Here is a 21,943-nt window from a genome sequence, read left to right as displayed (position 1 = left end):
TTCTGCAGGTTCTCCTCTGAGCCTGGTTCTGCAGGGTTCTCCTCCTCTGGTCCTGGTTCTGCAGGTTCTCCATCCTCTGAGCCTGGTTCTGCAGGTTCTCCTCCTCTGAGCCTGGTTCTGCAGGGTTCCTCCTCTGAGCCTGGTTCTGCAGGGTTCTCCTCCTCTGAGCCTGGTTCTGCAGGTTCTCTCCTCTGAGCCTGGTTCTGCAGGGTTCTCCTCTGAGCCTGGTTCTGCAGGGTTCTCCTCCTCTGAGCCTGGTTCTGCAGGTTCTCCTCCTCTGAGCCTGGTTCTGCAGGGTTCTCCTCTGCAGGTTCTCCATCCTCTGAGCCTGGTTCTGCAGGTTCTCTCCCTCGGAGCCTGGTTCTGCAGGGTTCCTCACCTCTGAGCCTGGTTCTGCGGGTTCTCCTCCTCTGAGCCTGGTTCTGCTCAGGTTCCTCCTCTGAGCCTGGTTCTGCAGGTTCTCCTCCTCTGAGCCTGGTTCTGCAGGGTATCCTCCTCTGAGCCTGGTTCTGCAGGGTTCGCCTCCTCTGAGCCTGGTTCCTGCAGGGTTCTCCTCCTCCTGAGCCTGGTTCTGCAGGTTCTCCTCCTCTGAGCCTGGTTCTGCAGGGTTCTCCTCCTCTGAGCCTAGTTCTGCAGGGTTTCTCTCCTCTGAGCCTGGTTTCTGCAGGTTCCTCCTCTGAGCCTGGGTTCTGCAGGTTCTCCTCCTCTGAGCCTGGTTCTGCAGGGTTCTTCCTGTTAAAAGGAGTTTTTTCCTTTCCACAGTGGATGATGCTGCTCATGTGGATCTGTGGGTTTCTCTGTAAGTGTCTAGAAACGACCATGTTGTAACTGGCACTTCATAAATAAAGCTGAATTGAATTGAAAAATTGAAATTGAATAAAGTCGATAAATGAGACGGACAAGCTTACTGCTGGACCACTAAGAGATTTTTCCTTTTCAGATGTGTGAAGGTTGTGTGTGCGTTTGATTGGGGACAGAACAAGCGCTGGGCTTTCCAATTTCTTTTTTTAACTGAAACTGAAAAAAAAACATAAAATCCCTGGCTGAAATTAAACATGAAGCCAATCTCACATGTCAGGAGAGAGAGCTGAGTGGCTTCCCCCACACCAGGGACCCCACCAGGCCCCACCGGGCCCCACCAGGCCCCACCGGGCCCCCACCAGGCCCACCGGGCCCCACCGGGCCCCACCAGGCCCCACCGGGCCCCACCGGGCCCCCACCGGGCCCCACAGTGTGACTGCCTGGTGACCGTCTCACAGCCTGAGCTCCTTGTCTGGGGTAGTGGGGAAGCCTCTCAGCTGTGGATCCACTACCCTGGACCCCCCCCCCCCCCCCCCAACCCTCCCTGTGTGGAGAGGGTTCTGGGTTCTGTACTTCCCCCCCCTGGGTTGCTCCCAGTTTTCGGGGCAGGAGGGAGGCCTTCAAATGTGGATACCCTGCCCAGCCTCACCCACTCTTTCTCTTCTACAATTCTACAGTTTCATTCAGCAGATGCTTTTTGTCCCAAGCGACGTCCAACACAAGCAAGAATACAGACATAAGAAAGAAAGAATCCATCAGTAAATGCTTCAATAGCTTCCAGTGTGATTGGTCGAGGGAGCTGCCATCAAGCTGCAGAAGAGGAGCCACTACCCTACCCACCCCCCCCCCCCCCCCCCCCCCCCCCCCCCCCCCCCCCACCCCCGCTTTTTTTTTTTTTTTTCTGTGTGTGTGTGTGTCAACTTAGTCAGTGGTCCATAGTTCTGGGTTTAGAACACCTGACCTATCTCCCCCGAACATGGGGTCGGATTAAGACCCTCGGTGTTCTCTGAACAGTTGAGTCTCAATTGTCTCTTGAAAGTAAGAAGAGACTCGGCGGAACGCAGAGTTAGGAAGTTCGTTCCACCATCTGGGAACAACATAGGAGAAGAGTCTGGCTGGAGGTTCAGAGCCGAGCTGGACTGGAAGCTCAGACGTCTCTCACATGCAGAGCGAAGAGGGCGTGAAGGAGAGCAGACCTGGATCAGGAGTCCAGGTCGCCTGGATCAGGCCGAGTCCAGGGCGTAGGCCTGGATCAGGGAGTCCAGGTCGGCCTGGATCAGGGAGTCCAGGTCGGCCTGGATCAGGGAGTCCAGGTCGACCTGGGTCAGGGAGTCCAGGTCGACCTGGGTCAGGGAGTCCAGGTCGACCTGGATCAGGGCGTCCAGGTCGGCCTGGATCAGGGAGTCCAGGTCGACCTGGATCAGGGAGTCCAGGTCGACCTGGATCAGGGAGTCCAGGTCGACCTGGATCAGGGAGTCCAGGTCGACCTGGATCAGGGAGTCCAGGTCGACCTGGGTCAGGGAGTCCAGGTCGGCCTGGATCAGGGAGTCCAGGTCGGCCGGAGCCGTTCTTGTAAGCGTTTTGTAAGCCGGGAGGAGAGATTTGAATTTGATCCTGGCTGCAACTGGAAGCCAGTGAAGGGAGATGAACAGAGGAGGACATCTTCCCACAGCTCCCCGTCCATAATTATTTGCACACACACACATTTGCACTTTGTACAAGTCTGCACTTTTTTTACCTTTTATCTACCTCAAACTGTATTGTTTTATTGTATATATTGTGTCTCTTTTGTAATGTTGTGCCGTTGTTTTGTGTCACTAAATGTTCGTCTGCAGCTTTGCTCTACTATGCCAAGGCAAATTTCCCCCCAATAAAGTTTAATTCATTCATTCTTCATTCATTCATCCTGGAGGATGACACAGCCACAGCAGCTTCAACCATTCATCACATCTACTGCTGCAGTTATGGAACAAAAACAGCTTTAATTGCTGCAGAGACTCTGTTACATTAATCACCCCCCAAGCAAAGCAAACACAAGGATGATGAGGAAATAAAGCGACTTAACTCAGCAGAAAGTCACATCTATGGCTTTCCACCTAATAGCTGTGCTGTAAATCAGACTGAATGAAGATAAACAGCGTTCAAGTCACTAGGAAGTTCTTGTATTTTTTAGAGCAAACTGAGCTATTTAAACATGAAAATTCAGGATGAAACTAATGTTTTGCTGCAATAAAAATATCAAGTTGTTCCTGTGCTGATGCTTCGATGCTCCTGATTAAACCACAGTCACATTATCACCCTGTTGAATATGAAGGAAACAGACTTCCTGCAGCCATGCAGCAGATTACAGTGTAATAAGAGAAGTGCTTATTTGTAATTCAATAACAGCAGAGGCAGCAGATAACCACAACTAAGGACTTTAATTATACAGCATGCAAATCAAACAGAAGTTTGAGTCAACATCTTTAACAAAACTTCATTTTAATAAAGATGAGATTGACCTCACATGAACTCTGTGGAGTTACTGAAACACATCACGATATCCACTGTTGATCTGCATTAATCACAGAAAGGACACTGATAAGACTCTTACAGCTCCTTTTTTTAAGTCACAGCAAATCAGTGCAACTTATACTTCACACTGATTTTCAATCACCATTTTCAGTTTAGAGAATTATAGATATGAAAGTGTTTTGAATTGTGTTTTATTTTACATCTGTGATGTTAACATGTGAAGATATACTCTTAGAACAACATCATTATAACTTAAAGAGTAAATGTTAAGTTCAGGCACTGAACATCTTCAACATGTTTACATGGTCCATTTCACACACGTGCACATTCACACACACACCTTTTCTTTATTCCTGTCATGTTTCTCATTTTCATGGCCTCATTGTTTTGTCCTGTAAGACCTCTTTTTGTTTATCCTGAAATTTCCTTCCATCACTCTTAATGTTGGGAGAGACGAACAGCTGGGCCCATTATTTCAAACATAATCCACCAGCATTAATCCTTGTGGATTGGATTAAACCCAGATCTGATCCAAAATTGGGTGTTTCAAACAGCATTTAATGTTGATAATTTAAATCCAATCCTTCCTTTAATCTAGATTTGAGCCTGTGTTGGGTATTTCAAAACTTCAGTGCCAAATCTGGATCAGTTTTCTCCTGAAAAACAGCATTAAATTAATCCACCTCAGGGTCGGACCAGAGTCTGATCCAGGTATCAGTTCCACATGGACTCATCGATAGATAGCTTTTACTTGCATTTCTCGCTATCATTAGTATAAAAAGATGTTTTTAATAAATTAAAGCTCTTCATGTACAGTTTTTTCTTTGTTGAACAGAAAAAATCCAAATTTCACAATTGTCAGAAAAGTAATTCAAACAACACAAATTTCCTCGACCCAAAATTGCAACACCTAAACTAAAACTTTTCACACTACTTTTCCATTTGCTTTTCCAGTAATTGTATTTTTAACTTGATGTGTTCTTGCTGAGGCATGGTGAGTTTTATTAGTTCCTTAGCAAGTAGAATTTGCTGGTGTGCTCGCTCAGTTTCCATCTTGAGGGGCGGGTTGATACTAGGGGCGGGATGGATTTGAAAATCTCAATCCGAGAGCATCAGGATTATTCTGATCCAATCCAGCAAAGTTTTGAAATACACTCTAAAAACAAATGTCTAGACTCAACAAAAAAAATCAACGCAACAGTTTGCATTAGTCTTTTGAAGTTATGGCAACCTCATTACAAATTACATTGAAGCAACAAACTATATTGCTTTGAGTGAATTCATTTTTTGTCATCAGTCAAAGATCAATTTAAGTACTGCTTACTTCATAAATGCAAGATTTTTATGTTTATAACTCAACTTAAAAATCTATATTACTTTGGGTGAATTCATTTTTTGTCATCAGTCGAAGACCATTTTAAGTATTGCTTACTTAATAAATTCAAGATTTTTATGTTGATAACTCAATAAATTGGCTGCCCACTTTTAAGTAGTTAAAATGGTCAGTTTTGATTAACTTAATATTGCGATTATTTGGGAATACAATACTGTCATGGCCAATGTGGACTAATTCTGTACAGGCAGATACAGGCCTTTAATAACCCCAGAGGCATATGGGAAGTGTTCTGTTGAACTCTTTAAGTTTTAGTGTAGTAGCAGGAGCAGATTAAATGCTCAATACTTCTCATTCCAGGTTTGACACGAAAAGTAACTAAACTATTTAGATTAACTGAACAACAAGAACCCAACCAAACACAACTACCAATAACACTATTAACATCAGAACATTAAAATAAATCATGTTTAAATCTTGAATATCTTATCCCAAACTCCCATGATTCATTGCGGCACTACCATCATCATTGATAAATTCTTCAAAGAGCCCGCTCCCTTTATGCTGTGATCAACACTAACCATGCCGATATGGTGTCCTTACCCCACTAGAACTATTAGAAATAAATTTTACTCGCCATGAAATGTTGCTTGTATCAAGGTTTTTCATCCTGCTAACCCACTGTCCAACTTGCAGGCATGGTGTGTGACGAGAGGGAACTTAAAATTGTGAAGTCAACATTGACAAAATTAAATTATCCAGCCAAGTTTGTTAAGTTATAACAACTTGAATTTTGTTTTAAACTCATCAACAATGAATTTTGAGTTCAAATCGCAAGCAAAATTAAGTTGATGTAATTAGGAACATTTTTATTTATTCATAACTTGAAAAGAATAAGTTTGAAACTTAGAAAGTTTATCAAAATCAACTAATTACAATTTTTTACTTGGATCCATGTATTAAATCAAGTGGTGTTAAAAGCTTCTCTGAGTTACTTTTTAGAGTGTACCGGGACAGAAGATCCTGATCCATGGATCAGGAAAGCGGGATTTGGAAATCTGGATCAATTTATTCTGGATTTAATTTTTTGAAATACTGGGCCCAGTACATCACTGTTCACCATGACATTTATTCAGCCATGAAACGACAACAGATGAAATTGTTTCACCAGAGTCCTCAGTCTGTCTCCTGTCCAGCTCCTCCATCATTCTGTCTCCAGCCCAGTGTCTTGGCTTTTCCTCAGCTGAGACTGAGAGGTGCTCCTTCAGTTCATCCTCTCTCCAGTCTCTCTTCATCCTCTCTCCAGTCGCTCTTCATCCTCTCTTCATCCTCTCTCATCCTCTCTCCAGTGTTCTCCATCCTCTCCCATCTCTCTCCATCCTCTCTCCAGTGTCTCTCCATCCTCTCTCTATCCTCTCTCCAGTGTCTCTCCATCCTCTCTCTATCCTCTCTCCAGTCTCTCTCATCCTCTCTCTAGTCTCTCTCCATCCCCTCTCCATCCTCTCTCCAGCGTCTCTCCATCCCCTCTCCAGTCTCACTCCATCCCCTCTCCAATGTCTCTCCATCCTCTCTCCATCCCCCTCTCCATCCTCCCTCCAGTGTCTCTTCATCCTCTCTCCATCACCTCTCTATCCTCTCTCCAGTGTCTCTCATTGTCTCTCCAGTCTCTCTTCATCCTCTCTCCAGTCTCTCTCCATCCTCCCTCCAGTGTCTTTCATCTCTCTCCATCACCTCTCCAGTCTCTCTCCATCCTCTCTCCAGTCTCTCTCCATCCCCTCTCCAATGTCTCTCCATCCTCTCTCCATCCTCTCTCCAGTCTCTCTTCATCCTCTCTCCAGTCTCTCTCCATCCTCTCTCCAGTCTCTCTCCATCCTCCTTCCAGTGTCTTCTATCCTCTTGTATCTCTCTCCAGTCTCTCTCATCCTCTCCAGTCTCTCTTCATCCTCTCTCCAGTATCTCTTCATCCTCTCGTCTCTCTCCATCCTCTCTCGTCTCCTCCATCCTCTCCAGTGTCTCTTCATCCTCTCTATCCTCTCTCCAGTTTCTGTCATCCTCTCTTCAGTCTCTTTCTCTCTATATAGTGTCTCTCCATCCTCTCTCCAGTCTTTCTCCATCCTCTCTCCCGTCTCTCTCCATCCTCTCTTCACTGCTCTCCATCCTCTCTCCAATCTCTCTTCATCCTCTCTCCAGTCTCTCTCCAGTGTCTCTCCATCTCTCCAGTCTCTCTTCATCCTTCTCCAGTCTCTCTTCATCCTCTCTCGTCTCTCCATCCTCTCTCCAGTGTCTCTTCATCCTCTCTATCCTCTCTCCAGTTTCTGTCATCCTCTCTTCAGTCTCTTCATCCTCTCTATATGTCTCTCCATCCTCTCTCCAGTCTTTCTCCATCCTCTCTCCCGTCTCTCTCCATCCTCTCTTCACTGTCTCTCCATCCTCTCTCCAATCTCTCTTCATCCTCTCTCCAGTCTCTCTCCAGTGTCTCTCCATCCTCTCTCCAGTCTCTCTCCAGTCTCTCTTCATCCTCTCTCCAGTGTCTCTTCATCCTCACTCTACCCTCTCTCCAGTCTCTCTCATCCTCTCTTCATTGTCTCTTAATCCTCTTCCAGTGTCTCCCATCTCTCTCCAGTTCTCTCCAGTGTCTCTTCATCCTCTCTGTATCCTCTCTCCAGTCTCTCTCCATCCTCTCTCCAGTGTCTATCCCTCTCTCCAGTGTCTCTCCATCCTCTCTCCATCTCCTCTCATATCTCTCCATCCTCTCCCAGTCTCTCTCCATCCTCTCTCCAGTCTCTCTCCAGTGTCTTCCATCCTCTCTCCAGTCTGTCTCCATCTCTCCAGTCTCTCTCCAGTGTCTCTTCATCCTCTCTCCAGTGTCTCTCAATCCTCTCTTCACTGTCTCTCCATCCTCTCTCCAGTCTCTCTTCATCCTCTCTCAGTCTCTCCAGTGTCTCTTCATCCTCACTCTACCCTCTCTCCAGTCTCTCTCCAGTCTCTCTTCATCCTCTCTCCAGTGTCTCTTCATCCTCACTCTACCCTCTCTCCAGTCTCTCTCATCCTCTCTTCAGTGTCTCTTAATCCTCTCTCCAGTGTCTCTCCATCCTCTCTCCAGTCTCTCTCCAGTGTCTCTTCATCCTCTCTGTATCCTCTCTCCAGTCTCTCTCCATCCTCTCTCCAGTGTCTCTCCATCCCTCTCCAGTCTCTCTTCATCCTCTCTCAGTCTCTCTCATCCTCTCTCGTCTCTCTCCATCCTCTCTCCAGTGCTCTTCATCCTCTATATCCTCTCTCCAGTTTCTGTCATCCTCTCTTCAGTCTCTCTCCATCCTCTCTTCAGTCTCTCTCATCCTCTCTCCAGTGTCTCTCCATACTCTCTCCAGTGTCTCTCCATCCCCTATCCATCCTCTCTCCAGTGTCTCTCCATCCCCTTTCCATCCTCTCTCCATCCCCTCTCATCCTCTCTCCAGTGTCTCTTCATCCTCTCCAGTGTCTCTCCATCCTCCAGTCTCCCTTCATCCTCTCTCCAGTCCCTCCAGTCTCTCTCCACCTCCTTTCAGTCTCTCTCCATCTCTCTCCAGTGTCTCTTCATCCTCTCTCCAGTGTCTCTTCATCCTCTCTATCCTCTCTCCAGTCTCTCTCCATCCTCTATCCAGTCTCTCTCCAGTGTCTCTTCATCTATCTCCAGTCTCTATCTCCATCTCTCCAGTGTCTCTCCATCCTCTCTCCACCTTTCCTCTCTCCAGTCTCTCTCCAGTGTCTCTCCATCCTCTCTCCAGTCTCTCCCAGTCTCTTCATCCTTTCTCCAGTGTCTCTCCATCCTCTCTCCATCCCCTCTTCATCCTCTCTCCATCCTCTCTCCAGTCTCTCCATCCTCTTCCAGTCTCTCTCCAGTGTTCTTCATCCTCTCCAGTGTCTCTCCATCCTCTCTCCAGTGTCTCTCATCCTCTCTCCAGTCTCTCTCCAGTGTCTCTCCATCCTCTCTCCAGTGTCTCTCCATCCTCTCTCCATCCCTCTCATCCTCTCTCCATCCTCTCTCCAGTCTCTCTCCATCCTCTCCATCCTCTCTCCAGTGTCTCTTCATCCTCTCTCCAGTGTCTCTCCATCCTCTCTCCAGTGTCTCTCCATCCTCTCTCCATCCCCTCTTCATCCTCTCTCCATCCTCTCCAGTCTATCTCTCTCCTCTCCAGTCTCTCTCCAGTGTCTCTTAATCCTCTCTCCAGTGTCTCTCCATCCTCTCTCCAGTCTCTCCATCCTCTCTCCAGTCTCTCCATCCTCTCTCCAGTGTCTCTCCATCCTCTCTCCAGTCTCTCTCCAGTGTCTCTTCATCCTCTCTCCAGTGTCTCTCATCCTCCTCCAGTGTCTCTCCATCCTCTCTCCATCCCCTCTTCATCTCTATCCAGTCTCTCTCCAGTGTCTCTCCATCTCTCCAGTGTCTCTCCATCTCTCCATCCCCTCTTCATCCTCTCCCAGTCTCTCCAGTGCTCTCCATCTCTCTCCAGTGTCTCTCCATCCTCTCTCCATCCCCTCTTCATCCTCTCTCCATCCTCTCTCCAGTCTCTCTCCATCCTCTCTCCATCCCCTCTCCATCCTCTCTCCAGTCTCTCTCCAGTGTCTCTTCATCCTCTCTCCAGGTCTCTCATCCTCCTCCAGGTCTCTTCATCCTCTCTATCTCTCTCCAGTATCTCTAATCCTCTTCAGTCTCTTCCATCCTCTCTCCAGTGTCTCTCCATCCTCTCTCCAGTCTTCTCATCATCTCTCCCGTCTCTCTCATCTCTCTCCATTGTCTCTCCATCCTCTCTCCAGTCTCTCTCCATCCTCTCTCCAGTCTCTCTCCAGTGTCTTCATCCTCTCTCCAGTGTCTCTCCATCCTCCCTCCAGTGTCTCTTCATCCTCTCTCTATCCTCTCTCCAGTCTCTCTCATCCTCTCTTCAGTCTCTCTTCATCCTCTCTCCAGTGTCTCTCCATCCTCTCTCCAGTGTCTCTTCATCCTCTCTCTATCCTCTCTCCAGTCTCTCTCATCCTCTCTTCAGTCTCTCTCCATCCTCTCTCCAGTGTCTCTCCATCCTCTCCATCTCTCTCCATCCTCTCTCCAGTGTCTCTCCATCCTCTCTCTATCCCTCTCCAGTGTCTCTCCATCCTCTCTCTATCTCTTCCAGTCTCTCTCATCTCTCTCTAGTCTCTCTCCATCCCCTCTCCATCCTCTCTCCAGCGTCTCTCCATCCCCTCTCCAGTCTCACTCCATCCCCTCTCCAATGTCTCTCCATCCTCTCTCCATCCCTCTCTATCCTCTCTCCAGTGTCTCTTCCATCTCTCCAGTCTCTCCATCCTCCCTCCAGTGTCTCTTCATCCTCTCTCCATCACCTCTCCAGTCTCTCTCCATCCTCTCTCCAGTCTCTCTCCATCCCTTCTCCAATGTCTCTCCATCTTCTCTCTATCCTCTCTCCAGTGTCTCTTCATCCTCTCTCCAGTCTCTCTCCAGTCCCTCTCCATCCTCTCCCAGTCTCTTCATCCTCTCTCCAGTCTCTCTTCTCCTCTCTCCAGTCTTCTCCATCCTCCTTCCAGTGTCTCTATCCTCTCTGTATCCTCTATCCAGTCTCTTCATCCTCTCTCCAGTGTCTCCATCCTCTCCCAGTGTCTCTTCATCCTCTCTCCAGTGTCTCTCCATCCTCTCTCCAGTCTCTCTTCATCCTCTCTCCAGTCTCTCTCAGTCAGTCTCCAGTCTCTCTCCATCCTTTCTCCCATCTCTCTCCATCCCCTCTCAAACCTCTCTCCATCCTCTCTCCATCCCCTCTCCATCCTCTCTCCATCCCCCCTCCATCCTCTCTCCAGTGTCTCTCCATTGTCTCTCCAGTCTCTCGCCATCCTCTCTCCAGTGTCTCTCCATCATCTCTCCATCCTCTCTCCAGTGTCTCTTCATCCTCTCTCCATCCTCTTCATCCTCTCTCCAGTCTCTCGCCATCCTCTCTCCGGTGTCTCTCCATCATCTCTCCATCCTCTCTCCAAGTGTCTCTTCATCCTCTCTCCATCCTCTCTCATCCTCTCTCCAGTCTCTCTCCAGTGTCTCTCCATCCTCTCTCCAGTCTCTCTCATCCTCTCTCCAGTCTCTCTCATCCTCTCTCCAGTGTCTCTCCATCCTCTCTTCATCCTCTCTCCAGTCTCTCTCCATCCTCTTCCAGTGTCTTCATCCTCTCTCCAGTGTCTCTTCATCCTCTCTATCTCTCTCCAGTTTCTGTCTCTCATCCTCTCTTCATCTCTCTATAGTGTCTCCATCCTATCTCCAGTCTTTCTCCATCCTCTCTCCCGTCTCTCTCCATCTCTCTTCACTGTCTCTCCATCCTCTCTCCAATCTCTCTTCATCCTCTCTCCAGTCTCTCTCCATCCTCTCTCCAGTCTCTCTTCATCCTCTCTCCAGTGTCTCTTCATCCTCACTCTACCCTCTCTCCAGTCTCTCTCATCCTCTCTCAGTGTCTCTTAATCCTCTCTCCAGTGTCTCTCCATCCTCTCTCCAGTCTCTCTCCAGTGTCTCTTCATTCTCTGTATCCTCTCTCCAGTCTCTCTCCATCCTCTCCAGTGTCTCTTAATCCTCTCTCCAGTGTCTCTCCATCCTCTCTCCAGTCTCTCTCCAGTGTCTCTTCATCCTCTCTGTATCCTCTCTCCAGTCTCTCTCCATCCTCTCTCCAGTGTCTCTCCATCCTCTCTTCAGTCTCTCTCCATCCTCTCTTCAGTCTCTCTTCATCCTCTCTCCAGTGTCTCTCCATACTCTCTCCAGTGTCTCTCCATCCCCTATCCATCCTCTCTCCAGTGTCTCTCCATCCCCTTTCCATCCTCTCTCCATCCCCTCTCCATCCCCTCTCCATCCTCTCTCCAGTGTCTCTTCATCCTCTCTCCAGTCTCTCTCCATCCTCCTTTCAGTCTCTCTCCATCCTCTCTCCAGTGTCTCTTCATCCTCTCTCCAGTGTCTCTTCATCCTCTCTCTATCCTCTCTCCAGTCTCTCTCCATCCTCTCTCCAGTCTCTCTCCAGTGTCTCTTCATCCTCTCTCCAGTCTCTCTCCATCCTCTCTCCAGTGTCTCTCCATCCTCTCTCCAGTCTCTCTCCAGTCTCTTCATCCTTTCTCCAGTGTCTCTCCATCCTCTCTCCAGTCTCTCTCCATCCTCTCTCCAGTCTCTCTCCAGTCTCTTCATCCTCTCTCCAGTGTCTCTCCATCCTCTCTCCAGTGTCTCTCCATCCTCTCTCCATCTCCTCTTCATCCTCTCTCCATCCTCTCTCCAGTCTCTCTCCATCCTCTCTCCAGTCTCTCTCCAGTGTCTCTCCATCCTCTCTCCAGTCTGTCTCCATCCTCTCTCCAGTCTCTCTCCAGTGTCTCTTCATCCTCTCTCCAGTGTCTCTCAATCCTCTCTCCAGTGTCTCTCCATCCTCTCTCCATCCCCTCTTCATCCTCTCGCCAGTCTCTCTCCAGTGTCTCTCCATCCTCTCTCCAGTGTCTCTCCATCCTCTCTCCATCCCCTCTTCATCCTCTCTCCAGTCTCTCTCCAGTGTCTCTCCATCCTCTCTCCAGTGTCTCTCCATCCTCTCTCCATCCCCATCTTCATCCTCTCTCCCATCCTCTCTCCAGTCTCTCTCCATCCTCTCTCCAGTCTCTCTTCAGTGTCTCTTCATCCTCTCTCCAGTGTCTCTCCATCCTCCCTCCAGTGTCTCTTCATCCTCTCTCTATCCTCTCTCCAGTCTCTCTCATCCTCTCTTCAGTCTCTCTTCATCCTCTCTCCAGGGTCTCTCCATCCTCTCTCCAGTGTCTCTCCATCCTCTCTCCAGTCTCTCTCCATCCTCTCTCCAGTCGCTCTCCATCATCTCTCCCGTCTCTCTCATCCTCTCTCCAGTGTTCTCCATCCCTCTCCAGTCTCTCTCTATCCTCTCTCCAGTCTCTCTCCATCTCTCTCCAGTCTCTCTCCAGTGTTCTCTTCATCCTCGCTCCAGTGTCTCTCCCTCCTCCCTCCCATGTCTCTTCATCCTCTCTCTATCCTCTCTCCAGTCTCTCTCATCCTCTCTTCAGTCTCTCTTCATCCTCTCTCCAGTGTCTCTCCATCCTCCCTCCAGTGTCTCTTCTCCTCTCTCTATCCTCTCTCCAGTCTCTCTCATCCTCCTCTTCAGTCTCTCTTCATCCTCTCTCCAGTGTCTCTCCATCCTCTTCCCTCCTTTCTCCAGTCTCTCTTCATCCTCTTCCAGCTTCAGATGTTGTGGACGAGAACTTTGAATTATTTTCTCTTTTGCAAAAGCAGCATTAGCATTTAGCATCGGCAGTCAAAGAAACACACACACAACAGTGCGGCTTCCATATCTGTGTGGATTTTCTTGTATTATTATCATTGTTTAATTCATATTAATCTTTACTGCTGTTTCCTCCCTGTATTTATGTAGAAATTTTATTATATTCCTATGTTTCTGCATAATTATACTGGAAAAATAGGGCACGCTGTGATGCATCCGCGGCTTATAGTACGTGCCGGATTCTACATTCAATCAGACGGCGATGTTGACCGGTGACGCTGAGTTGTTTTCTACCACACTGGCTGGATAAACTGTGTTTTTCTTCAATAAATTACGATGAAAGAACAGTTCTGGAGTGTCCGAGGCGTGAGTAGACACTGTGTCATTAGGTCAGCACACCCTTTACGGTGGGAGTTATCAATCTAGGGCGAGTTAGAGCGATAAAACCGTACAGTAGGAAAACACTAAGCCTGCCCCGTGACGGAGAAGCGGAGGTCGGACAGTGTCGAAAGCAACGTGCCAGCGTTTAGACGGAGCCCGGCGGAGCTTCCCGGCCGATCGACGACGCTTCGCGCTCAATTAAAGCCATCATCAAGACATCGGTTGGTCTACTACTATGCTTTGAGTGACTTTGACAGTGACTGTTTGGCGCGACGGCATAGGATAAGCCGATCGCTGCAAATAAACGTTTGGTAGCTGCTAAGTTAGCAGCTACATTAGCGGCTAAGCTACCGGAAGTCGGCGCCATCTTGCCTGCACGGACCCGGAAGTGCAGTCGTCACCCCATACCTCCGGCCAGCAGAGGGCGCCCTCAGACAACCATGGTGGACTGTGGTGAGCTGAAGAAGGCACGATCTTCTGCACAGGGGATCTTCAATCGGAGATTAAATGCTGCTGTGTTTAATGTGGATCTCTTTAATGAGCATGATCTGAGGTCTGAAATGAGGGCACTGAAAGACTGTTATGAAGAAGTCTGTAACAAGAGTTTTGACTTTATTGCTGTTATGGAAGAAGAAGATGAAAGTGGATTTGCAGCTGATATAGTTGATGTGAAAAAAAAACTGCAAGAGTGCCGTGCAAAGTACAAAGAGACAGACCAAAAATTAAAAGAGACTGCTTGGACCCGCTGTGTATCAGGACAGTTAGACAGTCTAAAAGCAGATCTGGAGAATGTGATTGGTCAGGCTGATACATCCCAGGGGCGTCACATGACTTCTGAGCAGTTTGATTCAGTGCACACTGCTCTGGAAAGCAGACTGGAAGCAATGGAGGACTTTGTAAGGTGCTGGGACCGCTACGTTCCAGAGAAGGAGATGAATGTCATGCGTACCTGCCTCAAAGACTTTAAGGAGAAGAGAAGGATCACTCTTGTTGCACTGGAAAACAGGCATGAGCGCAAAAGGTATGCACACAGCAATCCAAGTAACTTGTCTTGCGTTGAAAATGAGGAGGACGAAAATGGTGGAGAAGATGAGGGTGGTGCTGATGGAGAAGGAGCAACTACTACTGATACACCAGTTGATCCGCCTACTGTTGGTGGTGGCGGCGACGCTGCTCCAGATGGTGGTGCACAAAGTGCAGGTGCAGGCTCAACCACTAACCAAGCCATTGTTACAGGTGACAGTGCACTGGGTGGTCACATGGACTGTCCTAGTGAAGCACAAGATTCAGGTGCTCCATCACGTGCCCCCCAACCATCACCACAAGGCGACCATCCCAGTGGCACATGAGTCCAGCTTTCGTACCTGACTTCTCCAGCACACCACAGCAGCAGCAGAGAGGCGCGCACGCCATGCTGCCAGACAGTTTTGGAGCCGGACGGAGTGGGTCTGCCGCTTCTCAGGGATCAGTGGGACCAAGGATTGCTCTTGCACCTCTGAGTCTGCCAAAATTCTCTGGAGACAGGAGGGGGGTATTGGCGCTGGAAGAGTAATTGGGAGACACTGCAAGCCTTAGCAGAACCCACTGGCTCCCCCGAGTGCAAGCTCTTTCATCTCCTGGACAGTATATCTGACTCAGTGAAAAGCGAGCTCAGGTTGTCTCACTGCCGCACTGCTATTGAAGTCTTCCGGGTTTTGGAGGATTGTTATGGGGACATGTCACAAATAGCAGACGACATCATATTGGAGTTGCAGGGATTGTCAACCGTGCGTAACAACCAACCGAGGGAGGCTCTGCAATTGATCCAAGCTGTGGAAAGAGCTCTGTTGGACCTCATCGACTTAGGTTGTGAAGATGCCATAAAAAATCAGCTGGTGATTCGGTCACTTGAGAGCAAGCTACCAGAGAGCATGAAAGAGAGGTGGCTTCTGTATCGATGTGATGCAGCTAATAATGTCAATCCACGTAACCGGTTTGACAAACTGTGGCAGTTTCTGAAAGATCAGAAGACAGTTCTGGTGCAACTGGAGCAGTTACAGTCAACTCGACGGCCAAGCTACGTCAGGGAAAGTGAACTGATCTCCCGTGGCAAGCCGAGGGAGAAGCTGGGAGATCGAAAGCAAGAGAAACGTTCCTTCACCAAGGCCACAGCAAGTGAGTCTAAAGGAGAACAAAATCCTTGCACCTTGTGTGGTGAAGAGGGTCATACAGGACGTCTGTATCGCTGTAAAACATTCAAGAAATCCACCCCAACAGAGAGGAGGGTTCAAGTGAAAAGGATGAAGGCTTGCCCTAAATGCCTCGATCTACACGGAAGTGATGGTCCTTGTAATACAAACTTCTTGTGTCGTGCTGATGAATGCAAGAAAGGTGGTGCATCTTCAGACCATCATTTCTTCCTATGCCTTAAATCCCCTGTCAAAAAGGTCACAGCTAAAGGGGGGACAAAAGTGGAAACGAGGAGAGAACCCCGTGGCCCGACCGAAGAACAAGAGGCTGTGTTCGCCAGTCTAGGTCTGACCCCAGAACAGCTGGAGGCTGTTCGTAAGGCCTGCACAAATAAAGCATCTGCAACAGCATGTGCCGGCGAAGGTCAAGTGGATGACGATGGGATTAAAGAGCATCCAGTCCTCATGATGTTGGTGGATGTCACGACCAGGAGGGGAGACTGGGTTGGAGCTCTCATTGATCTTGCTTCCGACACCAACTATATTACCCACCAAGCGGCTGAGAGACTTGGCTTACTCGGTGACCCAATCACACTGGTCGTGTATGGCGTAGGTGGCATGGAGGTGAAGGTAGAAACAAAGAAGTACATTGTGAGTCTGAAAGTGGCCACGAAGAAAGGAACTTGGCGACTTCATGAGATGGTCTGCTACGGTCTGGAAGAGATCGCTAGAATGGACCAAGCAGTGGATTCCGAGCGCCTGGAGAAGTTCTTCCCGGGTTTTGTCAAACCAGGAGAACTAATACGTCCGAAAAAGATTGAGTTACTCATCAGTACCCGGGAAGGCCGCCTCGCCCCCCAAAGGATGATGAGATGCGGTGACCTGGTGTTGTGGGATGGTCCACTGGGTAAAACTGTCAGTGGTGTGCACCCGGACCTGTTTGAGGAGGTTGAGGTAACTGCATGCCACTCATCAACCCACTTTGCATGCTCCATGAGGGCGGAGTCCAAGAGAGTCAAGGTCCTCCACGACCACTGTCAGGGACTGGAAAGTAAAGTGGAAGTCAGAACCACAGCTGCAAGCAATGCTGAGATCGTCAAGTGGCTACAGTGGGACAGCATCGGCGCTGCGTGTGACCCTGTGTGCGGTGGGTGCCGTTGTGGAAAATGTGCCCCAGGAGGAAAAGAGATGTCCATCGCCGATGAAAGGGAGCTAGAGATCATCAGGGGAGGATTGACGTTCAAGGCGAGTGACAAGCACAGTGACAAACCCCACTGGGATGCAAAATACCCCTGGAAGGAGGATCCTGCTACACTGCCTAACAATCGCAAAGCTGTTGAAGCGACGTTCCTAAAGTCTGAAAAGCGCCTTGAGAGGGATCCAGCGTGGAAGGAGGCCTATGCCAGGCAGGTACGTGATATGGTCGCCAGAGGGGCTGCAGTGAGACTTTCTGAGGCAGTGATGGATAAATGGAACGGGGCTGTGTGGTGGGTGAATCATCTGATGGCTCCCAATCCGCACTCAGTCTCCACGCCTGTGCGGCTTGTCTGGGACAGTAGCCAAGAATTCAGAGGTGTCAGTCTGAATAGCATTCTGCTGAAGGGTCCAGATGTCTTGAACCCCATACGGGCAGTGCTGCTGCGTTTCCGGGAGGGGGAGCATGCAGCAATTGGTGATGTGACCAAAATGTACAACTCGGTCTGGTTGGAAGATCAGGAAGTCCATGTCCACCGCTTCTTGTGGAGAGACTCTCCAGCAGATGACATCAAGGACTATGCTGTGGTGCGGGTGAACATGGGTGATAAACCGGCCGGTTGTATTGCTCAGGTAGCTATGAGGGAGACTGCACACCTGCCACAATTTGCAGACAAAGTGGATGAGAGACATGTCATCGTAGACAACGCTTATGTCGACGACATCCTGGTATCCCACAATGACCCCCAGAGACTGAGTGAAATTCTTGAAGGGGTTGAGACCATTCTCGCAACTGGTGGGTTTTACCTCAAGCCTTGGGTGCGATCTGGTCAAAGTGGGAGGCAAGGCGTTGATCCAACCAAACCAGACACTATCGTGCTGCCCAACCAGTTACGAGATGAGGACAACAAGGCGCTTGGAGTTGGTTACCATGTGGGGGAAGACAAGCTCTTTCTCATGGTGGCCGTTAACTTCTCCACAAGAAGAAAAAGATGCGCACAGGACTTGACCTCTCCATGGAGGAGGTAGAGAGAAGCACGCCAGATCCCCTTACCCGCCGTATGCTTTTGAGCCAGGTAGCTGGGCTGTACGACCCTCTCGGTCTTGCGACACCTCTGAAGCAGAAGGGTGTCATCCTGGTCAGAAGGGCCTTTCAGGAGGCCGGACCATTGACCAAAGACACGTGGGACAGGCCATTGTCTCGTGAGCTTCGTGTAAAAGCGATCGAGCTCTTCAAAGAGTATGCTCGGCTGAGCGCCATCACTTTTCACAGGAGCATCACTCCCTCCGGTTGGGTGGGCAAACCCTGGGGAATAACCTTCTCAGATGGGAGCTGTGACTCTTATGGAGCAGTTTTGTACCTGCGTTGGGCAACATCAGGAGGTGTTGTTACCCGGCTCGTGGAGTCAAAGGCCAAATTGACTCCACTTGACCAGAAGGGTGATGCGGTGAAAGCAGAGATCTGTGGAGCTGTTTTTGCTGCCCGCTTGAAGGGGTACGTTCTGAAACATGGGCGGTTGAAAGTGGACAGGTGGTACCATTTTGTCGACAGCCAGACTGTGTTAGGTGCCATCCAGCGTGAGAGTTATGGGTTCCAAACCTTCTTCGCCAACCGTGTGGGAGAGATACAGAAGGCTGGGCCTGTGACTGACTGGTGGTGGATTCCTGGCCAGTGCAATGTGGCTGATCTGGTCACAAGAGGCTGTTCCCCTGAACAGCTCAACAGTGACTCCCTGTGGCAGAGAGGCCCCGAGTTTCTGACCAAGCCGGTGGAGGAGTGGCCCATGAAGTCTGCTGCGGAGGGTGGCGTCTGGGACCAGAGAAGTTGTGAGTAGACTCCAGAGGAAGGCTTTCACTGCCATTACGACAAGGGCCCAGGCGAAGAAGGGAACGTGTCCTGGCAGTGCTGGAGGTGTTGTTGCCACGGTTGAAGATGGTATAAACACAGGACTCTCTCCTGCTAAGGGCTCTCCGCCAGATGACTTCACAGGGTCCCCTTCGACTGCATTGAAAGCCTACAATGGGAGAAGATGTTGGGGTTTGGCCCTCATACATCAAGTTGACCTCTCACGGTTCAGTTCCCTATCCAGGCTTTGTGGGGTTGTGGGCTACGTCCGCAGAGCTGTACACTTCTGGTTAAGTGGTAGGAGTAAAGCTGGCAAGCAAGAACAGTGGGAGGCGGTGCTCACGGTCCAGGAGCGCAATGAAGCATTTCAGGACTTGTGCCTCGCTGCTCAGACTGGTGTAACCTTCCCCACCACGACGCTCAACCGTCTGGTCGTGAACAAAGACAACGCAACAGGGCTCCTATTGTGCTATGGTCGAGTCCAGTCCATAAATGAGGAAAACCCTGGGGTCCCACTAATCCCCTGCAATGAGTGGATCAGCACCCTTCTTGCCATCGAAGCTCACCATGCTAACCATGAAGGTCTTGCCGGCACCCTCCTTCGGATGAGAAAAAGAGCCTGGGTAGTGCAAGGTCCTAGAGTCGCCCACAAAGTAATAGACTCGTGCATATATTGCAGAAAATGCAGAGCCAAGCTATGCACTCAAGTGATGGGTGATCTCCCCCTTGTACGCACGAGACCAACAGCCCCCTTTGAGTACACAACACTGGATCTGTTTGGCCCATACACAGTCAGGGATGCGGTGAAGCGCCGAACAAGGAGAAAAGTCTGGGGCGTGGTCTACAGTTGTATGGCCTCAAGAGCAGTCCATGCTGACGTGGTTGAAGACTTGTCGACAGAAGGGTTTCTCAAGACGTACCAACGTTTCACTGCCTTGAGGGGTCACCCAAAGAAGCTTTGGTCTGATCAGGGTACCAATTTCGTGGGAGCCAAACAAGCACTGGAGGACCTCTATGGCTTCCTGGCAGAAATCGACAAAGAAGGGGTCCAAAGGAGAGCAGCCGTTGCTGGAACTGACTGGATGTGGGAGTTTAGTCCAGCTGACTCGCCACATCGAAATGGGGCAGCGGAAGCAGCTGTTCGTGTGTTGAAGAGATCCTTGGGCAGCGTTGGTGTGGATGGTAACCTGACGACTTTGGAGTTCCAAACCCTCCTCTACTTGGCTGCCAACCTTTCCAATGAGAGGCCGATCGGTGCCAGAATTCAGGTTCAAGAGGAGACTGTGGATGTTGTAACGCCAAACTCCTTACTGTTGGGGCGTGCAGGGCCCAGAGGTGACAACCAGGGTTTTGAATTCCCTGCCTACCCTTTCAGTCGTCTGCGCGCAGTCCAGGTGGAAGTGAACAAATTCTGGAGACGTTGGAGCCAGCTGGCAGGACCTCACCTGTTTGTGCGACAGAAGTGGCATGCCCCAGCCAGAAATGTGTCTGTTGGTGACCTGGTCTGGGTGGCGGACCAAAACGCCCTCCGGGGACGATTCAGGCTGGGTCGTGTTGTGGAGGCGCACCCTGATGATAAGGGTGTTGTCCGAGATGTCAAGGTGAAGACTTGTTGTAGCCACTCCATCGGCCCATCCAAGGCAACAAAAGACTTGGAGCCTTGTCCTTCCACCATCCTTCACAGGGATGTAAGAAGGCTGGTGGTATTGCTGCCAGTAGAGGAACAAGAGGGACTTCATACTCCACCCTAAGTACCCTTAAGACTGTGAATTCTGAAAATATCTTAAACCAGAATGTTTCAGTGTATGCTGTTGCTTTATTTCAATACCTAAAGGTTTAATATGTTCTGTGCTTCATTCCGTGATCCTGTTGTTGTTGTGGCCTACTTAGTCAATGACACGTAGCCCAAGTGGGAGGTGTGTGGATTTTCTTATATTATTATCATTGTTTAATTCATATTAATCTTTACTGCTGTTTCCTCCCTGTATTTATGTAGAAATTTTATTATATTCCTATGTTTCTGCATAATTATACTGGAAAAATAGGGCACGCTGTGATGCATCCGCGCTTATAGTACGTGCCGGATCTACATTCAATCAGACGGCGATGTTGACCGGTGACGCTGAGTTGTTTTCTACCACACTGGCTGGATAAACTGTGTTTTCTTCAATAAATACGATGAAAGAACAGTTCTGGAGTGTCCGAGGCGTGAGTAGACACTGTGTCATTAGGTCAGCACACCCTTTACGGTGGGAGTTATCAATCTAGGCGAGTTAGAGCGATAAAACCGTACAATATCTCTCCTCACCCGACCGCCTAGACATATAGATATCTAGATGTAGGTGTCTGGATACGCGTACACGTCAAGTAGTATAAATCGAACATATATCTGCATATATGACATATCTCGCGACACCGGGCTGTTATGGAGGAGAGGCTGAGCGGACCATGATGAAATATTGGTGAAACTAATGAGTTTTTGGATGATTAAAGCCGTTTTGCTAGCAGCGCTATACATGCCCAATCTGCTAACATTATTGGGATATGCAACGCTCGATTTTGGATCGAACTTTCTCCCAAAGCACCTTTCGGATCAGAAAAGCCCTCTGGGTGAGGCTATTGTTGTACTTCATTCCATAAACAATGTGAAAACTGTTTTGTGAACTGAACTTATCCTTTAACAAAGGGCCAGGAGAAAGCCCAGCCTGCATTCACCCCCTCTCTGCTAACAAGGTGTCACATTCACCAGGTCTGCTCCAACTGAAGCTATGTGTGTGTTTTAACCTTCATTCAAATAGTCTTCTAACAGTCCCATTATCACCACGTCAGTGATCTGTGAATCACTTTACATTAACCTGCATATAATGTACCAATGAAGTCTGGTTGATTTTATTACAGGTACAACCTCAAACCTCAACCTGATTAAAAGTTTAGGAAACTGTATCCTTGAAACTCTCATTCTGAAACGTTTTATAAAAATAAATAAAAACAACGGTAACACTTTACTTGAATGTACTTATAATGTGTTATACAGGGAGGCTTCAAGTAAAGTGTTACCAAACCAACTCACAGAACTCATATTTGATCATATCTGGGATAAACTCTTAAATGACCATGTCTGATTTAAATCATGCGTCTGTCGTATATTAGGTGGCATTGTCCAGTTTGTTAAAGCAGAACTTAGGCTACGTTCAGACTGCAGGCTGAAGTGACCCAAATCCAATTTTTTTGCTGCTATGCGACCTATGACCCATGACAGTCTGAACCACACAGATCCGATTTTTTCAAATGCGACCCAGGCCACTTGGGTATGTGGTCCTAAATCCGATACGTATCTGATCTTTTGCCATGCAACTTCTGTCTGAATGGCCAGGTCGCATTTATCCGACCTACACATCACCAAAAAGGCGCTCGCATACGTACATGAAAGTAGGTCTCGTCATCTGAAAAATAT

The 21,943-nt window shown here is 49.0% G+C and overlaps 1 protein-coding gene across 1 annotated transcript in view; it reads right to left on the bottom strand.

The window, feature by feature from the left end:
• LOC115403257 (adenylate cyclase type 5-like) overlaps window positions 1–16,437 on the bottom strand; it is a 55,463-nt gene extending 39,026 nt beyond the window's left edge. The window contains exons 1-2 of the mRNA XM_030112116.1: window positions 16,431–16,437; window positions 15,803–15,849 (exon numbers count right to left, since the gene is read on the bottom strand). Of these exons, the coding sequence (XP_029967976.1) occupies window positions 15,803–15,849; window positions 16,431–16,437 (54 nt within the window). The remainder of the gene's footprint in view (window positions 1–15,802; window positions 15,850–16,430) is intronic.
• Between the last annotated feature and the right edge of the window lie 5,506 nt (window positions 16,438–21,943).

The sequence above is a fragment of the Salarias fasciatus genome, chromosome 16 (genome assembly GCF_902148845.1).
Source record: "Salarias fasciatus chromosome 16, fSalaFa1.1, whole genome shotgun sequence".
Classification (NCBI taxonomy): Eukaryota; Metazoa; Chordata; class Actinopteri; order Blenniiformes; family Blenniidae; genus Salarias; species Salarias fasciatus.
The sequence above is the reverse complement of the archived record's forward strand: the minus strand, read 5'-3'. Positions and strand labels throughout refer to the sequence as shown.